Below are 22078 nucleotides of genomic sequence, written 5' to 3'. Positions count from 1 at the left end.
AGAACTCTAAGTGGAATTTGCCCCGCACCAAAGCAACACCACCTCTGCAGCACGTGGGCACAAACATGCGACACACATCTCTGCGTGTTGCACACCCGCCGTACATCGTGCCACTGAATAAACAGTTTTAAGGTGAGAAAGAAGATGGCATCAAAGCCAACAGCGCGCTGGAGGATAGGCAGGGATCTCAGTACAGTACGCAGACTGCAGGAATTAGCATGTTGTGGGCACTTGGGGAATAACCGCTGAACGCACTAGGCAGAACAGAACGTGAGCTCCCAAGCACACAGTGTGAAGAACATGCAGGAAACAGGCCGCATGCACGCTGGGGTCTCAGGCTCGGCAGGCAGGGGCGGCCTGCCAGTGTGCTGCCCACGCAGGGCCGCAACCTTCTCCCTGGCCACGAACCCGTTAACCGCGCCCGCGCCCCCCAGATCCCCGAGGGGACAAGGTCAGCAAGTCCGCCTCCCAGGCTATTGGTTCTGGAGAACAAAGGGCCGCCCCGCGGGCTGCTCCGATAGGGCCGGTCAGGTCATCTGAGAGCCTCAGCCAATCGAGTAGCGGCGCGGCCCTGGGGACGACCAGGCCTGTCAGCCAATCTAGCGTGCACGCTCGCCCCGCCTGCCCCCCAGCGACGGGCCAGGGTTGGTGCCCGGTGCCCAAGTCGCCCCCGGGGTGGCAGTTCCCGTTAACCTTAGCCACACAGTCAAAGGTATTTATTTCCCTGGCCCCCTCCCTCCTAGTCCCTCTGCTTTTCGGGCGGGAGGGGGGCGGTGTGAAGCATGGCCCAGCGCCCGGCCCTGCTCCTGCGCTGCTGGCAGCCGACCCCGACTGAACCGCGAGGCGGGGACAGGGGCCCCTGAGTCCCCGCGCGATCCCAGTCCTTTGGGTTCCAAACTTTCCCCCACACCAACCAGGGTGAGGGACCTGTACCGGGTGGGTCTGCAAGCTAGTGCAAGCGAGGTTAGGAGGGAGACTAGTGAGGGCGCAAGGACCGAGGGGTGACTGAGTGGACTGGGTGGTTTATAGGAGGGACAGCCTCTCTTGAGCTGTCCGGTTGTTTTGGATTCCCCGTCTGTGGCTGCCCCCTCCACCCCACCGCTAGAGACCAGCTCCTGGACAGGGTCTCCAGAGCTGATTGCAGAATACCTCATAGCAGGTGTGTAATAACTGTGATTACAAGAGTGGGGCTAGGGTTGGGGTCAAGAAGAGTGGGAGGAAAGTGACATCCAGGTTACAAGTGCATGCCTGTCAGGGAGTGTCTCCAAACTCTCACCTCCAGGAACTGGGCACAGCAGCCTGGTGTCATGGGGTAGGGTGGGATGGGGTGGGGTGGGGACTTCTTCCTTTGTGGAGGTTATGGTGGGGGGTATGGAGACACTGTCCTTTGGGCAGGATGGAGCCTGGAGTGGGTGTTGGAGCCACAGCTGGAGATGGGTGTGGTCAGAGCCCCGAGGCTGGATTCCAAGTGACAGTCCAGTACCCACTGTCAGCTGTTCCCTTTGGGTCCCTGTGTCCACCATAATCTTTTAACCCCAAGATTCCATGATTCCAGGCTTTAAACTGTTTTGGACTGAAATTCATTTAAAGGTTCCCTCGTGGTTATTTTTATTAATGGTTTAGGCTATATGTAGGGCCTGTGCTACATGGGAGGAGAGACTGCTGTATTAAGGTGCCTGTAGTCTTGATGAGACAGATAAAATATTGTCAATGATGATGATGTTCTGATGGAGGTGTGGGCAAAGTGGCAGCTGATCTGGGTTGGGCATAGATTGGTGGAGGTGTTTCAAGACTGGTCCTAGGCATGCAGATCTGGGAGCAGCAGGTGGCACGTTCAGGAACCCAATATTAAAGGGAACGCAGGACAGTGGGTCAAAAGGAGCAGGGGCCAAACTTTGAGTGGCCTTGCTAAGAAATGTACAGCCAGATCTGAAAGTCTAGGGGCTATGTTTTGTTTTTAATTAAGAATGAGAGATACCATGGTATTAAGTCAGTTTAGCTTTTGCATGTATATGTCACACGGTAGATGACATGGCTGATGCATGGCAAGTTTCAGTGCACAGAGCTCAGCCGATGGTGACACGCTATCTGCCCTCATTGTAGGGTCATTGACCAATCCCTCTTTCCTTAAGACATCCCTCAGATAAATGAGGAGACACATCCCGTCTGAAATCTAGAGGTGCTCTTGGCATAGCAGTGCACACCTGGCCATCCTCACTGGCTCCTTGAGAATCCTGCCCTGCTCCCTGGGGGCTAGCCTGGGTGAGTGGGGGTCCTACAGGGAAAGCAGAACTGTCTGCGGATGAGCAAGGGGGCTTTAGAAAGTTCCTGGGGAGCATAGGGTTATGCATGGATTTCAAAATGTTTGCACTGAAGTAAATGAATAGTTTTGATTTTATTTTCCACGAACCTGGGAGACCTCCCTGATATGGGTTAGGTCAAAGCCTGTGAGGAGAGGATGAGTTGAAGAGGCTGTGGTTGGCAAGGATGCAACCACCTGAGAGGGAATTCAGGGCCCAGGGGGTCTGGGGAAGGGTCTCCTTAGGAGAGCAAGAGTAGTTGGTGTGAGTGGACAACTGAGAGCTGCCAAGGACCTGATGGCTGACCCTTTGACCAGGGCTGGAGGGCGGTGCCTGTGGCAGTCCTGCTGCTCTGACAAAGGATACAAGAGATGATGTCCACTTGTTCCTTCACCACCTGGGGCTCAAGTTTCTTCCAGGGGCCTGTCATTTGGGCAGATTAGGGGAGGTCTGCACAGGTCCCTGAGCCACCTGCCCTGGCGTATGGCCTTGCTGCTCACCCTGGTTGTGTCTGTCCCCTCCCTGCCCCCTCCAGCCTTTGCTTCAACCAAAGCTCCTTTGTTACCTCCCCTGCCCCCAGGCCTCGCCACCTGTCGCAGGCCACAATCCCATCTTTGTGTGATGGGGCAGTTGTCATGGCAGCTGGGCTCAGCTGAGGCCTTCCTGTCAGCTCAGTGTGGGGAGGACTGGGCTCAGAGCCAGCTGGTGGCAAAGGGAAGGTGACCAGGACCATGTCTCCAGGCTCATCTCCTGCGAGTGGCCCTCTGCCCCAGGACTTACTGAGCAGCGGAAGGGAAGGGGGGTGAGTCTGGGGCCATCCCCGTGTGATGTACTGAGTGGCCTCTCAGAGGCCACCGGCTTGTGTTTCCTGCAAGGGCATTTTCCTGGGCAGTCTGTTTCCTGGGTATTCCTCCAGTCAGCTGAAGGATGTATCAGGCTTGTGAGCTAGAGAAGGCTAAGTGGCACAGCAGGTGAGGGGCAGAATGGAAAAGAAGTTCAAGGGTGGGGGCCTGGAGGCATGGGTGAGCTGGAGAGGAGTTTGTTGGTGTGGCTCTCCCAGGGCAGTGGCTGCAGGAGGCCCACTGGTGCTGTTTGCCAGCACACAGGTGGAGGAGGGTCTCCAGAGATGTGGCCTAGCACCCCCATTCCTGTCCTCTGTGTCCCCTCTGCTTTACTCCCACTTGTACTCCTCCGTGGAAGAGGACAGGGCAGCCCTCCCTTGAGCCCTGGTGCTGTTGGGGACAGAAGGGCCAAGACAACAGGGAAGAGGACGCCAGTATCAGTCACCCAGAATGGGGCCCTGCTGTCACCTGAGGTCACTGCTTGGAAGGCCAAGCAGGTGAAACAGAGCCCTCTTCCATTTGGCATAAGGGCTTCCAATTGTGGGGTATAACTTGAGCCCATCCCTCTGTTCTTGCCTGCTACTCATGGCCCACATCTGGACCCCAAGTCTTTGGGTCCCTCTCTTGCGGGACAATAAGTCCAGTTGGAGTGTGATTTCCCTGAGGCCTGGGAGGAAGGAAGCATTGGGCAGGGCTCAGTGCCCTTCAGCCCTCACAGCACACACTGCGCATCTTCTTGCTGTCCAGATTTTCTCTGTAACCCAAGCCAGTTAGGGTCTGTGAGCAGCCACAGGAGGAGGCTTGGGATTGTCAGGAAAAGAATCCCAAAGAAAATCTCTTGCCAACCTGGAGAAGGTTGTCCCACAAGCCAAAGGTAAAGAAAACAGGTTTTCCCCTTTTCTCCCCTGAGTATGTATGGAGATACTGTGATGTGACCCTTCCCGCAGGCAATGCACAGATGGAGCAGCTTGCCCTGTACAGAGCAGGTAAGCCGCTGCACACACACATTCCTAGGCTAAATGTAAGGGACCTTAAGAGTGAGGGGGGATGGCTCTTGTTTTATTTTATTTCGTTGGTAGACTTCTATTTCCCAGTCCACAGCCTCCCTACCTCTTAAGCGCAGATTCCTCGTGTGAGTACCTATCCCCAGAGTAGATTGTGGAAGGGGCCCTGGGACAGGAAGAGGGTTGCCTGGGTGCCATGTGGGTCCCTGGGGAAAGGGGTGGTCACAGAACTGGGTGCCTGGAAGAGGACATGGGCTCCTGGCAGTGTGAGGGATGAACAGTGGGTGGCCACAGGTTCTTGCTGCATCATGGGTGCATGCAGGTGAAAACAGACCCCTAGTGCCACCAGTGTGGTCCGTGAGCACAGACCCCCAGGGCTGCCAGCGCGGGCACCATGAGCGCAGACCCCCTGTGCCGCCAGCATGGATACAGTGAGCTGAGAAGCCACCATGAGCCCCTCCCAGAGTGGCAGCCCAGTGGCTGGCAGCACATTTGGTAAGTGCCCTCTTCAGGCCAAGCAATGTCCTCAGTCTAGTACATTCAGCAGCGAGCATGAACGTTTCCTGTTCATGTGTTGGTGAGGAATAAATAGACAAGCAGAAGCCATGTCAGGCAGCAGAAAGGCTTAGGGTGGCATTAGGTCTGTGCCTGTGTAGAAGGCTACACTGAGAAGGAGCTATTTAAGCAGAAGCAGCAAGGAGGTCAGGCAGGTGGAAATGGCAAGGGGGTGAGGCAGGGCAAAGCATAGTCTGTCACCTGCCATGTTCTAGGCCTGAAGACTAGGGCATTAAAAAAAGGTGGAGGGGGGGAAGCTAAGTCTCCACGTAGGTCAAGGGCTGGGCTTGGCTGTATACATCCATCATACAGGTGGACAGCTCTGCAGTACCCTGGCAGGGGTGTCTAGAAGAAGGGGCTGCTGGGTTTTTGTCCAGTTCTACCATTCATGTACCTCTCCAGGAGTCCTCTCTGGCCTAGTTTCTCCTTCCTAAATTGAGAATTATACCTATTTGACCTGCCAGGTACATATGCGATTAAAAATCCTGCACATTTCAGCCGAACTCATGGATCTAAAATGCTTTGTGAAAAGCAGGGAGTGTAGAGTTTAAGATAAGAGGAGTTCACATCCTGGTTTTTGTTCTTCTCCCATGTCCCGTCCAGCAGGACAGTCAACGGGGTCGCAGTCAACCTAGGAGAGAATGAAGGGACAAGAGACACAAACAATGGACAGCAAGACAGTATGTCTGATCAAGCTGACACTTAATTATTTTCGATTGAGGATTTTTATATTCTTCAGTAACTAAGGCTCTGGGAGGGAAGGAGAAACTGGGACACAAGCCATGGTCTCCAGACCGATTGTTCTTGAGCAACCACCATATCAACAATAGTGTAGGTAACAAGTAACAAGATGTTGGCAGGTACAGCATAAATCACATTCTGAAACAGTTGCTAGAAACAATTGAAACTAGATGTGTGATTAGTTTCATAACCTCTTTCCCAAGCATCTAGCCAACCGGGGGTTTTCCACTGGCCTGTAGTTCTATATTCAAAATGGCTTCAGTGTGGCTATAGCACACGGCTCCTGACACCTCCCACAGACCAATTCATGTCCTCCCATCCCACCCACAGACAGCAGATCTGGGACATAGCCCCTGCTGACACCTCGGGAGGCTCCCAGGGGTGCAGAGCCACCTGGCTGGTAACAGCATAGGAGAGAGGGAGGTGGAGAAGGGGCCTCTTCCTCCCAGGCCTGCCTGCCCTTGTCCTCCCCATGGCCAAGGTGAATTCACTGCCCTCAATCAGTACCTTTTAGCGTATCGATATGCAGGCAGAGGTCCCGGATTTTGGAAGGTCTTGTCAAAATGTGAAAGAGTGGAGCAAAGTCAGAAGCTATGGGGCTTTAAAAAAAATGACAGAGTCCATTCTGTTAGTTCTGCGGGAGGTGAACACACAGACACACACAGAGCATGGAAACTGAGGTGTCCTCTAAGTGGTACACAGGGAGTATGGGGGGCTGCTGTTAATGAAATCTGGAAAACCAGCATGGGGTAGGAGAGCAGGGCACAGCAAGTGCTGTTACTGCATCTTCACTTCTGGCTGCTGCAGCTTCTGGGGTCCCTAAGGGTGACAGTCCTTAGCAGCTAACACCTCAGGGCAGGTGTGATGAAGTACAGCAGTCAATTTCCATATCTCCTGGGCAAGTGGCCTGACACTGAGGTGCTCGGGGACTTGGCCATGAGCCTGTCCAGGGCTCATCCCCTCCAGACTGCGATATTCAGCCCTGGTCTGACCTTGGAAAGAAGTCCAGATACTGTGATGCTGCTATGCAGTCATCACACATGGGATGGTGCAGACAAAATAAAAAGGTGCCAAGTCGGCACTGCCGCTCCATGGGTACAAAGTTTCAGAGGGTGACACACACTTCCTGAAATAGACGATGGTGATGGTTACCCAGCATCCTGAGTGACTGTCCTTACTGCCACTCAACTGGGGCATGTACCTGATTGCCATTCATCCTTCACCACATGGACTGGAGAGAACCCAAGGGTCATCTTTTTGTCAGAGGGCAACTACTTGGTTCATGCCCTGAGCAAATTCAGCCAGGCAAAGATAGGAGTCCTGGGATGCTGAGGCACCGTAGGATACCCCGTCACTCTGGACCAGTGATGCCCTTGCTGTCAAGTATGTTCTAGATGAGCTACCTGACTGCCTTGTTGGACACACAGTGCCACTGATACTTCTGTTGGCCTACATTTCAGTTAAGGACATATCATCAGGACTTGAGTGTTCAAGCTCTGCCACTCTGTAGCTTAAGTCAGCACTTCTATGTTCAAATGTTTCCTCTTAGTAAAATAATTTCTGGGTCAATGCAGTGGCACAGCAAGCTAATTCTCCCCACTATGGCACTGGCGTCCCATATGTGTCGCAGCGGCTCTAGCTCCCATCCAGCTCCCTGCTTATGGCCTGGGCAAACAGCAGATAATGGTCCAAAGCCTTGAGCCCCTGCAGCCATGTAGGAGAACTGGAGGAAGCTCCTGGCTTCAGATTGGCTCAGCTCTGGCTGTTGTAGCCACTAGGAATGAATCAGTGGGTGGAAGAAGATCCCTCTGTTTCGTCTTCTTTCTCTATAACATCCCACCTTCCAAATAAAAAAAATACATATTTAAAATACCATTTCTTATGACCAAGCCCCTGGAGGCTCACTTCCGGAGCACACTGATCAGCAGAAGAACTGGCGCCTTACAGGCCTGTCCCACGACCTCCCCACCCCTGTGATGGTTAGACATAACAAAGGCGACTAGATTTTTTGGCCTTAGAACTAAAGGCCGCTAGGTTAGAGACGAGAGGCTTTTTTGCCTTCATGTCTTTCATAAATCTAAAGGACTTTTAGATTACAAAATGTCAGTGTTCTCACAGATTCAAATAACACAGATGGAGCGAAGGTTCTTTTGGCTCCCTGCATCCGGCCCTGCTGTCATCCGCATCATCTCTGAGGGTGGCCAGCATCTTCGGGCTGCTGTGCATTGTTCTGGATCGTGCACGTGCAAGTTCACCAAGCAGCCAGTGTTGTGGCAGTGATCCAACATCTGGACATCTTTATTGGAGGAGACCTGGGCGTTCCATTTGCTCGGCAAGCTCCCAGCACCTCCATCCCTTTAGAAATGGGATCCATAGGGATGCTATGAACTTGGCCATTTTCTCCTTGTTCTCTGGTTGAGGAGATTTCCCTAGCTTGTTTTCTTCAATCTTCCCTGCATCTCCTGGGCCTCAGGCTAGAGAAAGCGTGCAGCCAGTGCTTCGGGGACCCCTGCCCTTTGCAGTGGAGTGATTCACTCATCTTTCTTGTTTTGGATTTTGCCCCTTGCCTCGCTTCCCAACCTCACTCTCCATTCCCTCTCCCCTGCTTTCCCTCTGCATCCTTCTCTTTTGTTTTGTCTTCACCTCTCCAGCTCTCCGTGAGCCCTTGGCCTGTCATCCCTTCAATCCCGCCAGCAGGAGTGCCCTCTCCACGGGTTGGTGATGAAGATCAAGCAAGAGAAGCCCGAGTGGCTGCTGCAGACGCTGGCGTCGCAGGCCGTGCTGTCAGAGAGAGACAAGGAAAACATTTTCCAGCAGCAGCGGCGGGGCCTCTCGCCATGCGAGACCATGGGGAAGCCTCGAGCCTTGGGGACGCAGGAGGAGACTGGCAGTCCAAGGTGGACCCCTCACACTGAGCAGGAGGCAGGACTGGCAGGCCGAGTTCCTGCCACCCCCGGGACCCTGAGCCCCGCACACTCTGCCGGCGAGGATCACTTTGTGTGCCTGGACTGCGGAAAACGGTTCAGCTGGTGGTCGTCCCTGAAGATTCACCAGCGCACCCACACAGGTGAGCAGCCCTACCTCTGCGGCAAGTGCGGCAAGCGCTTCAGCCAAAAGCCAAACCTGTTGCGCCACCAGCGACACCACACAGGCGAGAGGCCCTTCTGCTGCCCGGAGTGCGAGAGGCGCTTCAGCCAGAAGCAGCACCTGCTCAAGCATCAGAAGACGCATTCCCAGCCCACCACCCACTCGTGCCCCGAGTGCGCGCGCTGCTTCCGCCACCAGGTGGGTCTCCGCATCCATCAGCGCGCGCATGCCCGGGACCGCCAGGGCGCGCACACTAGTCTGCACGAGCTGCTCCAGGATGCAGTGGCACACCGGGCCTGTCGCCTGCAGCGGGGACTTCCCCGGGGACGACCCGAGTGGGCCTGGCTGGGGCTATGCCAGCGTTGGTGGGGCCATGAAGGGACACGGACTGCAGTTCCAGGCCTGTCAGGTCCCGGTGAGCAGCGCCAGTTCATCTGTAATGAGTGCGGCAAGAGCTTCACGTGGTGGTCATCGCTGAACATCCACCAGCGCATCCACACGGGCGAGAGGCCCTATGCGTGCCCTGAGTGCGGCCGCCGCTTCAGCCAGAAGCCCAACCTGACGCGGCACCTGCGCAACCACACGGGCGAGCGGCCGCACCAGTGCCTGCACTGCAGCCGCAGCTTCCGCCAGAAGCAGCACCTGCTCAAGCACGAGCGCACACACATGCCCGGTGCCCAGGCATCATCTTGTCCCAGCTGCGGGAAGAGCTGCCCCAACCGAACCGCACTACGCGCCCACCTACGTGCTCATGCTGCTGCTGCCAAGCCGCTGTGCCCGGGGCCTGAGGTGACAGGTGCAGAGCCAATGCTGGAGCCCAAAGCTGAGGATCCGCAGGGCGTGGCTGCACCACCGCACAGCCCTCAGCGGCCACAGGGAGTCCTGGGAGTTGCAGAAGGGTCCTGGGGCCGAGGGACCAGCGAACCCCGCCAGTTCATCTGCAATGAATGTGGCAAGAGCTTCTCGTGGTGGTCGGCGCTGACGATCCACCAGCGCATCCACACGGGCGAGCGGCCTTATCCGTGCCCCGAATGCGGCCGCCGCTTCAGCCAGAAGCCCAACCTGACGCGGCATCAACGCAACCACACGGGGGAGCGGCCCTACAGGTGCACCGCCTGCGGCCGCGGCTTCAGCCAAAAGCAGCACCTGCTCAAGCACCAGCGTGTTCACCGCGGAGCCCAGGAGGAGGCGCTGTAGCGTACCGGGACCCGGGCTGACCCTCGCTGGTGTGTGTGGGAGGGACTTATTTGTGTGTGTGAGCATGGCCCAGCTCTCCCGGGTGGGACTCTCTCAAAAGGTGGTGTGCTCAAGACTGAGGTTCTGAAAACAGAATTCCAGCAGCAGCTGAAGGGGTGCTGAGAGCTGCGGGGAGACGGTGAGGCCAGCTGTCCTCACCCTGAGTGTGAAGGTTACCTTGAGGGGCTGTCCACTACCCTCTTAGAGGTGATCCTGGACCTTGGGCTCTGAGGGAGGGAGTTGCTGGGAACTCTAGTGGGACTCCTGGTGTGAACTAGTCCAAGTGTGGATTGGCCAGCTGTAGCAGCAGCAGCTCGCATACTTGGCATACAGGATGTCCAGGGAGACCACATGGGAGACTATAGAGATTGTGGCTGGAAAGGGGGCAAGCCTGTTTCCAGCACCAAGGACAGTGCCAGCACTTACTTGCCATTCAAGAAATGGGGAATGAATGGTATGCTGATTCTTCCCCAACCCCGACTGCCCCACTGCTCAGGGTGCTGTGTATGGTCGGCCTGACCCCAGCACCACTGTGCAGTCTGATGGTCAGGGCTGGAACACAGCCAGGCAGGGTGGTCTTGCCTGAGGTTTGGTTACTGAGGAGGAAGCCAGGTGTACTGTGGCAGCCTGGAGAGGGCTAGCAGGATGGACTGACTTGGCCATTTCTCAGCCCATGTGTTGCAGAAGAGGAAAACGAAGGATCACATACTTCACTTGGTCTCCTCCTTTCTGTGTGTCCATCCTTGTGAAGCCGGTGTGTGTGTGTGTGTGTGTGTGTGTGTGCACTTTTAGTGATCTCTGCCCCAGGACCAGGGCAGAGGGCTTTGGCCACATGCACAACCACTCCTTATTCTCAGCTCTTGCCAGATGGGGTGTGTGTGTGTGTGTGTGTGTGTGTGTGTGTGTGGACGTGTGCTCTTTGTGCCACTCCAGGTAAACTCAGTGTCACTTCCCACAAGCACCTAGTCCTCCAGAGGTCACCCTCCTGCTGTCCCAGCAGTGTTGCCTGAAGCCTTGGTACTGACCCCAAAGAAACCAGGACTCGGGCCTAGGCTGTGATATTTTCTGGTATCTTCCCAAAGGAGAGGAGGGGGTCAGAGCGGGTGGGAGTGGGTGTTGGGGTGCAAGGGTTGGATAGGTAGGTAGTAAGAAAGCAGAACCCAAGCGTGGCCTGGGAGAAGGATGAAGAGCCCCTTCCCGCCTCCCCGGAGCCTGACTCCTTTGCAGTGTAGAGAAGTGCTTCCTCCCTCTGGGAGCCGCTGTGCTCGGCCCGGCTCCTGGTCAGCCCTCCTTCCAGATCTGGTTTTCCTACACTCCCACCTCTCACCCAGCGATACTCTAATCTCATCAAAGCCTACTGTACCCAAGGGCCTCCTGCTTCCTCCTCGTTGCCATTTAGCAAATCCTGAAGCCAATTTGAGCAAAGTCAACTACTGCAGGAAGGTGTCTGAGAACGACCCATCCTTCCTGGGTAGGAAATCCGTGCCTGCAAGATGGACCCACAGAAACCCTGGCTCCCTGTAGAACCCGGCACCTGGATGGCACAGGGAGCTACTGAGTTAAAACCTGCAGGAGGATCTTCGCAAGAGAACATGTGACATTCCATATCTGGCCTGTGCTTAATGTCCAAATCACTCAAGAGCAGCCTTAGTGGGACTGGAGATGAACAGAGCCTCATGTTGCCACTGCCAATGCCTCCAAGCAAATTCAGGAGAATGCCTGTTCCCTTTTCTTAGCTGACCTGCTCCCTCGCCAGTAGGTGCTAGAGGTCACCGGGGGACTTGGGTGTATGCCCACTGGTGAGATGAGGAGTACAAACCACTGGCTCATCACACAAGCCCACTGCACACTGGGGGAGGTGCTCCACTTCTGGGCATGCTGCAGTGGGTGAGACACAGTTCCTGCCCTCAAGGAGTGCAAAGCCCTTCCTGGAAAGTCACCTGATCACACACAACTTGCAGGACCTGTGTGGTCAAGCCTAGAACGTGTTCTCAGCCCCCACCCTGTCAGCAAGGCTTCCCAATTCATTATCTCCTTTCATTTCACCATGTGTCTGTGATGCCCAAAGGGCAGTGATATTGCCAATGGACACCCTGTATAGGAGGCCAGGGCAGTGTGACTTGTCTGCTGAGTCATGTTGCAAACTGGCAGCAGGTCCCACATCTCTTGATAATCATGTTCGTGGTCACAACCACAGGTTGCTCCAAGGGCGGTGTGGCATTGGCAACTTTAATTTTCATTCTCATTTTAAAACTGGATCATAAGATATTTAGAGACACATGTCATGAAATCCATGTGAACACAGCCAACCCCTTACTCTGGTGGCTTATAATTCAAGATCGGGTGTGTGCAGAGATTAAGAGGTTGCAGAGGGCAGCAAAAAATTCTGCTGAGTGAACAGTCTGCTCCACAGCCAAGAACATGCAGTCTACAGTGAGGAGCTTCGGCCAAGCTTGGCTGGGTCAGATGGGCCTCATAGAGCAGGGGTTCCTGGAGTGGCTAAGGAAAAACAACATAGATACTCGGAAAATGATGATCCGTTGGCAACAGTGTGTTTCAAGTCAGCTTGCAAGGCTGCCAGCTTCCTTGGGAAAATTTCCTGTGCCACTGCCCAGCCTCCAGGGTTATTGGGCTCAGCTGCCACAGGGAGTAGCCTGAAAGTAGGCTGCTCGTTAGGCACAGGTGCACTGACTGAGGGCGGTAGCAGGCCCAGCAGAGCCTTGGCAAGAGAGAGACTGGAAAGCATAGGGGATGCTTCTAAAATATTATTTTTAAATTGGTTTCGGTAAAGAAATATCTTTGACCTTTTGATTGGAGGAGTGTTGTGGCCAGAAATAGTAGGGTCTCATATTAGCACCATTCTTATGGATCACAACAGGGACATGGAGAGAAAAATGAGTGGTTTCTCTTAGCTTATCCCTTAGGCTAAAAAAAGAATGGGCCTCGGGTGTGGGGGCCAGCTTTGTGCAGTAGAGCGTGACAGAAGTGTCCTACATCTGCACTGTCTGGGATTCTAGCCTCTAACCTACATGTGGCACAGTGCAGACAGATATTTCTGGAGTTGGACTATCTCTGCCATCTAAACTATAGGTCTTTGAAAGGTTACCTCTGAAAAGTAGATAGTGTAGTTCATGGCACACACATAGCACTCAGTAAATGGTGGCTATATCACTGTTTTCATAAACTCTAAACCACTTGCAGGGCGTTTGTGCATATTCAAAAAGACGGGTTTCTTCTTGCTTATCTTGTTAAAGAATGTATCATCCCCAGTGCTGAGTAAGTCTGCTGCAAATTTAAGGGCTTGGCTGAGCTGATGTCATAGGTCACATCCTGGGTTTTAAATCCCAGCAAAGAAAAGTTTGGAGCAGTTGAGACCTCATATCCAGAATTTCATAACTTCATTTGGGTCTCTGAAGTCCCTTTCAGTCCTCAAAATTGTGGCCAGGGTTGTAGCTTGGCCGGCTACTCCTCAGCCTGCACGCTGGTGGGCTTTGGGAATGTCGTCACCAGCTGCCCTGGCTTTCATGGATGTAGCTTGCAGACATGAATTCATTCACGCAGACATGAATTCATTCACGCAGACACTGGCTGAAGACCAATACTACCTGCTGGGCGCACAGGACACAGAGAGGCTAAAACTGTTCCACTCTTTGAGGCTCTGATGGGAGTTTCTAAGAGTCTGCTATTGTTGTGTCGGGATTTTGCCATTCCCAGAAAATCATCAGGCGTCTAAAGTCAATGCAAATGCATAAAGGTGGTTTATTCAAAACTAACCTAGGTTCCCAGCCCCGCAGGACGGGGGAGTAGTAGTAGTAGCCACCCCAGTGGCAGCCTCTGCTCACCACCAAGGTGGCCGAAGCAGCAAAAAAACTGCAGCAGAAGAGGCAGAAGAAGGTCCAGAAGAAAAAAAAAAAAAAGGAAAAGAGGGCTGAGGTTCAACAGAACAGGGTTTTTATCCATTTCAGGCCAATTCCACACAATTATTCAGTCTTGGTTGGTCAGTTTAACTGTTAACTTTAAAAAGAGCAACTTGGCAGGCTTCTATTGGTGAAGCAAGCAACTGTCAAAATGTACAAACTGATGGGCTATAGGGCAGTGTGTCTTATCTAACACACCAGGGGCCTCCTTCCTGAGGAGTGCTCTGCCTACGTGACCTGCCAGGTGTCCTGCTGAGTGTCACGTAGACTGACTGACCTGGAGTTCACACAGTCCCCAGCCAAGCAAGTAAGGCAGAAATCACAAAAGCACAAAACACCTAGGTTCTTCACTGCATCTGAAGTTGGAGGCCAGCACAGGGTGCTCTGGGATCCACTGGGCTGGCCTTGAAGGTGGAAGAGCTTACGGGTGGTGGTGGTGAGAGAGGGGCTGGCAGAGCCGAGCTTAGCTGGTGCAACCCCCTACAGGAGAGGCTGGGGTGGGCAGCAGGAGAGGGGAGTGGTCGGGTGGCAAGGGCAGCAGTGTAGAGCTGCCTGAGGGAAGCACTAGGGTGATTTGTTTATTTAGCTGGGATAGCCCAGGGCAAAAACAGTGCTGACGGGCTTGGGCGGAGTTCTTCCTCAACACAGGAGCCATGGGCCAGCTGTTCTCCCGGATGCCTTGGCAGTGGGCAGGCCTTTGTGACAGCTCAGAATCCATCTGCCACATGGGCCTCCAAGGCTGGGGTGGGTCACGCATCAGCCCTTGCTGGCCTGGCTGAAGACGCAGAGCTGCCTCTGCAGTATGTCACCGCATTGCCAGCCTGTTGTATTCCTCACGGTGCAGGGGCAAGGGGTTGGGGTGTGAGGGTGTGTGTCTGCAACCAGGGAAGTGAAGTGACTTGGCTGAAATCAGATGGTGGCAGAGCCAAGGACAGAGGCCTCTGGGAGCCTGAGGTCTTCCCCGCTGAGACACAGGGAGTGCTCCAGGGTGCTGCCTGCCACCGCCATTGCCAGCTGTGTGCATTCCCTTTCTATTTTGGCACAGCCTACCTAGAAAATGCTGCAAATATACAGCTGACATCCTCAGATATATTCTTGATTTTGCTTTTGAAAACCTTGTCTCCACTCCGTGTCCCCATCTCTCTTGGCCCCAGGAGAGAGGCAAGCTGGCTGCTCTGCTGCAGGAGTAGTGGGAAGCTGCCACCATCTTAGGAGAGGGTGCGTGGGCGTGGCGTGGCCTCCTTTGTCAAAAGGTCCTATTGTCAACGCCGGCGGAATCTCAGACTTGGCTTTGGGGTAAATGGATGGATGAATTCATGTCCTGGGCTTCTATTAAAAATGCCCATCTCCTCGAAATGTCTGATTCAGGAAGCCCCACCTACCTCAACGAGGCCGCAAGGGAGCACTGCTGATGGTCACGAGTGGGGGTGGGTCAGCTGGGACAGTGGCCAGCACTTACCTCCATGTCTGGTGGTAGGCACAAAGGTCTGAATTTACTGTCTAGTGGCTGGCCTCACTTGGAATTATTATTATTTTTTAATGTATTTTTATTTGTTTGAAAGGCAGAGTTAAGAGAGAGAGAGAAGTATCTTTAGTCTGTTGGTTCATCCCCCAAATGGCCACAATAGCCCGAGTTGGGCCAAGCTGAAGACAGGAGCTCCCTCAGGGTCTCTCCCATGGGTGCAGGGGTCCCAGCACTTGGGTCATCTTTTGCTGCTTTCCCAGGCACATCTGCAGGGAGCTGGATCACAGGTGGGGCAACTGAGACCCTAACTGTGCCCATCTGGGATGCTAACACTGCAGGCAGAGGCTCGACCTGCTAGACCACCATGCGGTCCCTACTTGGGACCCATGGCTTCCAGTGGCACACGGCGCCCTTGCATAGCTGAGTGGACACTCAGGCTACCAGGAGGTCCCCTGTGCTCTCCCAAAGCCCAGCACCAAGGAAGTCACCTCTGCTACCTGGTGGAAAGTACATGCCTTGGCCTGGGGGAATCCCAACTCCTCCCTTTACCTGGCAGCAGCCAGAGGTCACAGACAAAGCTTCCTGATATTCCTCTGGCTGTGGTAACTGCGCAAATCACTTTCCTGCTGGAGCCCCAGCCAAGCCCAGGTTGTTGCTTGTGGTCACTGCCATCAGATCCTGTGCAGAAGCGAGCCAGCCCAGGTGACCTGCCTTTCAACTGTCCCCTCCCAGTTAGAGCTTTGGGTCCTGGGAGAAGCCTCCCTGAGATCCAGTTTTATTTTTCCATCTATAAAACGGGATAATAATTCCTGCCCAATCTAGTCTGAGCATGTTTTTTTTTTTTAAGATTTATTAACTTTTATTGGAAAGTCAGATATACAGAGAGGAAGATCTTCCATCTGCTGGTTCACTCCCCAAGCAGCTGCAATGACTGGAGTTGAGTCGATCCGAAGCCAGGCACCAGGAGCTGCATCTGGGTCTCCCACATGGGTGCAGGGTCCCAAGGCTTTGGGCCGTCCTCTACTGCTTTCCCAGGCCACAAGCAGGGAGCTGGATGGGAAGTAGAGCAGGCCTGCTTACAAGGCAGTGACATGTGGTATCCTGGTGAATGCAAGGCAAAGACTTTATTTATTTTAAAGATTTATTTTTTTATGGAAAATTAAATACACAAAGAGGAGAGACAGAGAAGAAGACCTTCCGTCCAATGATTCACTCCCAAAGTGACCACTGCCGATCTGAAGCCAGGAGCCAGGAATTTCCTCCAGGTCTCCCACGTGGGTGCAGGGTCCCAAGGCTTTGTGCCATGCTCAACTGCTTTCCCAGGTCACAAGCAGGGAGCTGGATGGGAAGTGGAGCTGCCGGGATTAGAACCGGCGCCCATATGGGATTCTGGCGCGTTCAAGGAGAGGAATTTATCCACTCGGCTACGGCGCCAGGCCCTGCACATGGTTACTGGAAACGTACCACGTGGCAATGGATGGCAAGGTTTCTTACAGGTAAGGGATATTATTACGTTGCAATGGGAAACTGGAATTTGGCCCCACCCTCTCCTAGCAGCTGCTTCTCCGACGTCACAAGGATGTCTTTGGCGTGACCGTCATGGTCTCAGTTCCCAGTAGGTGGGGCAGTTAGGTATCCGACTTCCTCCATGGTGGAAGAACCACCCTGGTGACAGAACTCAAAGCCCTACAGTAAGGTGGGCTTTGGTAAAACTGCCAGCGAGAGCACCTCCACCTCCCCACCCCCACCTCCCACTTAATCAGACCTCCAGCCCAGGGGGCTTCGCCCGTGACCGGTCTTCCAGCCGCCTGGGGCGGATTATGGGCCTGGCCAGGCTGGTTCTGCCTGGGGAGAGGAGGCAGCCTGAGGCTCTAACAGCCGCACTGGGGCCTCGGGGCCTCGTGGGCGGGGAGGCCGGAGGACTCTGGGTGATGGCCCCAGGCGCGTTCTGATCCAAAGAGCCACACCTGCAGGCCTCCTTTTCCTGCCGGGCGCAGCCGGCACTTGAGCAGTCCTTCTCTTTCCGCCAGCCAGGGTGTGAGCGAGTTAGACCTCCCAGCCTCACGGGGCTGCTGTGAAGCTGCGGCGACGCTGGCGGCTGCGGCGCGGCGGAGGAGAGCCAGGACTCCGGACGCGGCGCCATGTGAGTCCCGGGCTGGGCCGGCGCGGAGGCCGCGACGGGAGGCTACCGTAATTGCCGAGGCCAGAGCTGGACCCTCGAGGGCGGGTCACTGAGGGCGCTACCGTATTTGCTGCCCGGCGCAGTCCTTTCCGGGAGTGGGAATACGGCCACCTCATTTCGTATTTATCCGGGGTCGCGTGGTTCGTGTGTGTGTGTGGGGTGTGTGTGTGTGTGTGTAGGTGGTGGTGGCGGCGGGGCGGGGAGAGCTGTTGCATTTATTCCCTTGGACAGCCGGGGCTTGCAGCCTGGGGGGGTGGGGTTGCGGCAGCTGGGTGGCTGTCTACGTATTTTCTTGGGGGGTGGGGTGGGGTTGCGACGCGGAGTTTACCTTATTTCTCAAGGGTCACTCCTGCCCCAGGAATTGCAGGGTTGTGCGCGGGAGTCGGGTGAGGTGAGGCCAGCCACTCCTTTGGTTCACACAGCAGCCTGCGGGAACCTGCTGTCTATGCGGGCGGGGGCGTCGCTGTGGGAGAGGTAACCCATTTGCGTTGGGCAGCGCCGACTGGAAAGCAAAGAGCCACCGCTGGAGACAGGAGCAGGGGCGTGAGTGGCACGGGATGGAGGAACTTGGTGGAGACACGGGGGGGGGGGCGCGACCCAGACCTCGGACCCTCTCCGCGAGTGGGCGAGGCCTCCCATCAGGGGTTTTGATGGGGGTGACTCTGGAGGCTGCCCAGGGACCAGACCAGGCCAAGATTATTGGCCAGAAGGACTTTGATGGGCGGTCTTTATAAATGTCATTTCCCTCCAGCCCAGGGACAGACTTGTGGGTGGGGCCTGCTGCAGCGGTACGGGTCCCCCTTCCCTAGGTTGTCTGTTTTTCTCCCTGGGCTGAGGGCAGGGGTAGGAAAGGAAAGAGGAGTTGTGTCTGAGACCCTATTGTGCAGACCAGCTGAGTGACGCTGGAGGCTTTCCTGATGTATGGTGGTGGCAGGTGGACGTGGGGGAATGACTGGGGCTCTCATTTCCCTGCAGAGGGCTCTGTCTCATGGGGTCAGGGTGGGGGATGTTGGCTCTCCAGGGGCCTTGACTCCTTGGTGTCTGAGGTGCTGGTGGTCTCAGGCTTGGGTGTGTGTGTGTGTTGAGGGGTGTTTAGTTGTTGAGCAGCCAATCCACTGGACGTTGGAGAGTCAGGAGCCAGGGCTCGGTCCTGGTGCCTTTACTGTGTGACCTTGTGTGGTTATGTGGATCTCAGCAAGCCTCAGTTTCCCCATTGCCTGCCACGGGCCCCTATCCCTGCTGTGCCCTCTTAGGGTTGCAGTGTTGACCCTGGTAGGAACACAGTGCTCTGGGGAGGATGCTCTGAGAACCAGTGTGAAGGGCGCTGGTGCTGGAATGTTGACTGAGCACCTCGGGCGAGGCCTTGCTGTGGGGTGGGGTGAACCTAATGGAATCCGGATGGGACACCTCCCCCTCCCCAGTCTGGGTTACTGATTTGCACCGCTTTGAAATGCATGCCTCATTTTGCTAAACAAAGAGCGGCTGCCTTTAATGTTTAACTGAGATCACTTTCAAGTTTCCAAGGGTTTGGTTTTGTTTCTTGCTTTAAGCTCTGAAGAAAATACCTTTGAACCACAGGTAATCCCACCCTGCCCTCCAGGTTTGGGCTGTACCGCCCTGGAGGATCTGGTTGGGGAGATAAGGTACAGACAGCTGAGAACAACAAAATACTAGCAGCCTCTGAATAGTTCCGCATCAGCATTTATGCTCTGCCTTTTGTGTGGAAGGAGCAGAGTTTGGGGCTGGGGTTAGAAAAAAGCAGCTGACTTGGTGCTGGAGGCGGGGTGGGGACGGACCCTCCAGCTGTGTGGTTTAAGAAGGGAAGGCTCCTAGGAGGAGGTGGCACTTGAGTCTGGAAGGAGGGGGATTTTTGATTACCTGGTGGAGGAGAAAGGACAGCAGTTTCGGGGGGTGTGGACTTTGGCTAGAAGAAAACTACAAAGGAGCGAATGCTCCTAAGCTGGCAGTTAGTGCGCACCCACTGACCTTTCTCCCCCGTTTCTATCTCCCCAGGGGCTGGTGATAGAAGCTGGAAGGGCCCATGACCGAGCTGGCATCCTCCGGGGACAGGTCCCCCGCGGGGGACGGGGAGGAGGGCCTGGGGGACGAGCGAGGCCTGGTTATCCACCACCCCGCGGAAGAAGAGCCCCACCGCTGCCCGCTGTGCGGCCAGACCTTCTCACAGCAGCTCAGCCTGGTGCGGCACCAGAAGGCACACGCCGGGGCGGGCCGCTCGGCCGCCTTCGTGTGCCCCGAGTGCGGCAAGGCCTTCAGCGTCAAGCACAACCTCGAGGTCCATCAGCGCACGCACACAGGGGAGCGCCCCTTCCCGTGTCCCGAATGCGGCCGCTGCTTCAGCCTCAAGCAGAACCTGCTCACGCACCAACGCATCCACAGCGGCGAGAAGCCACACCAGTGCGCACAGTGCGGCCGCTGCTTCCGCGAGCCTCGCTTCCTGCTCAACCACCAGCGCACGCACGCGCGCATGCCCGCGCCGCACCCGCGGCGCCCCGGCGTCTTTGGGGAGCGGCGGCCCTTCTTCTGCCCGCGCTGCGGCAAGAGCTTCGCGCGAGAGGGCTCGCTCAAGACCCACCAGCGCAGTCACGGCCATGGGCCCGAGGGCCAGGCGGCCCATTTAGGCCGTGTGCTATGATGCGCACGGGACCGATACTGTCCCAGAGCCTCGTCCTGGGTCCCTGGATTTGGCGCTGGGTGATGGCCACTGCCCTGGCAGGGATCGCAGAGGCGGGAAAGGACTGGCTTGGGTTCTGCAGGGATCCGGGACCCTCTGCTTCCGTTCCTGCCCCAGGACCCTGCGGCTGTCTGCACACGGCTGTTTTGGACCTTGCCTTGGCTTCCTTTCTCAGGCTCCTGCTGCTTAAAGCAGGTGAGCCAGAGCCCGGCTGGGGGGCTTGGCAGGAGATGGGGGGGTGGCGGCTGGTGTGACGTCAGATGCAGGAATGAGGTGCTGGGACTTACCTGGGGTGGAGCACTGTTTGTAACTAGCTGCCTATCTGATCTTCATTCTCAAGAGTTGGAAGTGACTTGGCCAGGCGGCTTTCTACAATCCCCAGACCCATGCTCCACCCTCCCCACCCCACGCGTCCTGGCTCCTGCGCTCAATTTCTGGTGTCCTTGAGAAGTTATATCACTTCATGTCTCAGTTTGTTCATCTGTAAGTTGGGACCATGTGTAATTGTAATTGCTGTCACTAGGGAGAGTGATGTCACGGGTCCCCAAAACTTGTGCTGAGCTCCCCCTGCTGGCCACTTAACCGTGCACGCTTGACTCTAGGCACGATAAGGATGCTGCAGGTTGAGGAGGTGGCTGGCTTCCCCCAGGGGGTTGGATGGCTCTGAACTGTCCTAGGGACGGGAAGAACAAGCAGGCGGTTGAGGTGGTGGGGCTCTCTACAGGGCTTTGTGGCTGGGAGGAGAGGCATCCCAGGTTGTTAACAAGGGCAGCACGATGGTCTCACCTTGGGCTTTGGAAGGACTGGAGGCCCTTTGAGGACAGATGGAAACAGCCTTGGTGGGCTTGAGGTCATCCCATGGAGAGGTAGGGGGAAGGGCGAGGTGTGGCCCCAGGACCTCTGATTGCAAGCAGGTGCTCCAAGGCATGGTTCTGTCGGCCACCTGGACCACAGGGACTACTGGGATGGCCCAAATCAGTGCTTCCTGGGCTCCTGGGTGAAGCCTGGGCTTTGTTAGGGATGCCAGACTGGAAAAATCTGCAGATTGGCCATTAAATAATTGCCAAAATGATCTGGGAGGATTTGGCCAAGTAACCGGGGAGCCCTGGGTGTGGGGATGGGAGGGTCATGGTATGGGTACCTGGAGGGGACATGGCACCTCTCCTGGTGGTCTGGGAGGAAGCATGCTCCCACCCTTGCTTCTGCCTTAGAGCCCCATCCTTTCCCTGTGCCCCACCCCTTCCTGGATGCTGCACTGAATTGACTGTCCCTTGTTTGCTGCCCTGGACCAGTGCTGCTTGGCAGGGAATCTGAGATTAAACAGGGTCTTGGGTCATCTGGAGCTGGCCACCACCAGAAGGCCCTGAACCCTTAGTGTCACCTGTGTCTGTTGGTCACCCTTGCAGGGCTTGCTGGCAGCACAAGGCACGTGCTCTGACCCTGGACAAGCTCTGCTCCTTCCTAGCTTGGTGGCTGTGGGCAGAGCCAGGCCACGGCTTGAGACCTGGCCCTGATCTTTTTCATTTCTTGCTAACAGGTGCACAGTGGGGTGGACCTCGGGACCCAGAGGTGCAGGCACATCTGGCGCTGAGACAGGAACTGGGTTCTCCTAGGAGTCTGTCTGAAGCTGCTTCCTGGCATGCGGACACACCCCCAAACAGCCCTACCTCGGGAAGTGGATGGAGCTCAGATACTGAATGTCAGTCTGCTGGGAGTGACAGCCGCAGTACGTCTCTGCCTGGCTGCCTGGCTGCCTGGCTGTGCGGCGTGGTGAACTGGCCTCTGCTCCTGCCTGCTGTACCACGTGGCACTGTGGTGACTGGCCCCACTGGCTCTTCCTGAGATGTGACGACACCTGCAGACATCTGTTTCCTGGACAGTGGGGTCATGCAACCCCTGGGCATCTGACCAAGCCATGGGCCTTCTCCCCAGGAAAGCACGCGGACTCACGCAGACACAGCTTCTGGGGTGACTCCCACTCCAGGATTTCAAGGGCACAGAGCCTTAGCCTGGGGGCTAACTGCTGCCCTGTCCTTAGCCGCTGTTCACAGAGTGAA

General features: G+C 55.7%; 2 protein-coding genes across 5 annotated transcripts; both read left to right on the top strand.

The window, feature by feature from the left end:
- The first annotated feature begins 588 nt into the window (after nucleotides 1-588).
- Nucleotides 589-9760, top strand: ZNF775 (zinc finger protein 775). 3 transcript variants are annotated; one of them, XM_058681445.1, is made up of 2 exons: nucleotides 589-712; nucleotides 8094-9760. In XM_058681445.1, exon 2 carries the CDS (start codon nucleotides 8164-8166, stop codon nucleotides 9724-9726), a length of 1563 nt encoding a protein of 520 aa, XP_058537428.1. In that variant the 5' UTR covers nucleotides 589-712; nucleotides 8094-8163; the 3' UTR covers nucleotides 9727-9760. The 3 variants fall into 3 exon arrangements, with proteins under 3 accessions (XP_058537428.1, XP_058537429.1, XP_058537430.1); XM_058681446.1 differs by lacking the exon at nucleotides 589-712 and adding an exon at nucleotides 2701-3102; XM_058681447.1 differs by lacking the exon at nucleotides 589-712 and adding an exon at nucleotides 4439-4641.
- A 6831-nt stretch (nucleotides 9761-16591) lies between these two features.
- Nucleotides 16592-21765, top strand: LOC131483394 (zinc finger protein 572). 2 transcript variants are annotated; one of them, XM_058681458.1, is made up of 4 exons: nucleotides 16592-16838; nucleotides 17178-17290; nucleotides 19343-20216; nucleotides 21559-21765. In XM_058681458.1, the coding sequence occupies exon 3, from the start codon at nucleotides 19371-19373 to the stop codon at nucleotides 19980-19982; it is 612 nt and encodes a 203-aa protein (XP_058537441.1). In that variant the 5' UTR covers nucleotides 16592-16838; nucleotides 17178-17290; nucleotides 19343-19370; the 3' UTR covers nucleotides 19983-20216; nucleotides 21559-21765. The 2 variants fall into 2 exon arrangements, with proteins under 2 accessions (XP_058537441.1, XP_058537442.1); XM_058681459.1 differs by lacking the exons at nucleotides 16592-16838; nucleotides 17178-17290 and adding an exon at nucleotides 18639-18907.
- The last annotated feature ends 313 nt before the right edge of the window (nucleotides 21766-22078 follow it).

The sequence above is a fragment of the Ochotona princeps genome, chromosome 25 (assembly GCF_030435755.1).
Source record: "Ochotona princeps isolate mOchPri1 chromosome 25, mOchPri1.hap1, whole genome shotgun sequence".
NCBI classification, from domain to species: Eukaryota; Metazoa; Chordata; class Mammalia; order Lagomorpha; family Ochotonidae; genus Ochotona; species Ochotona princeps.
The sequence above is the reverse complement of the archived record's forward strand: the minus strand, read 5'-3'. Positions and strand labels throughout refer to the sequence as shown.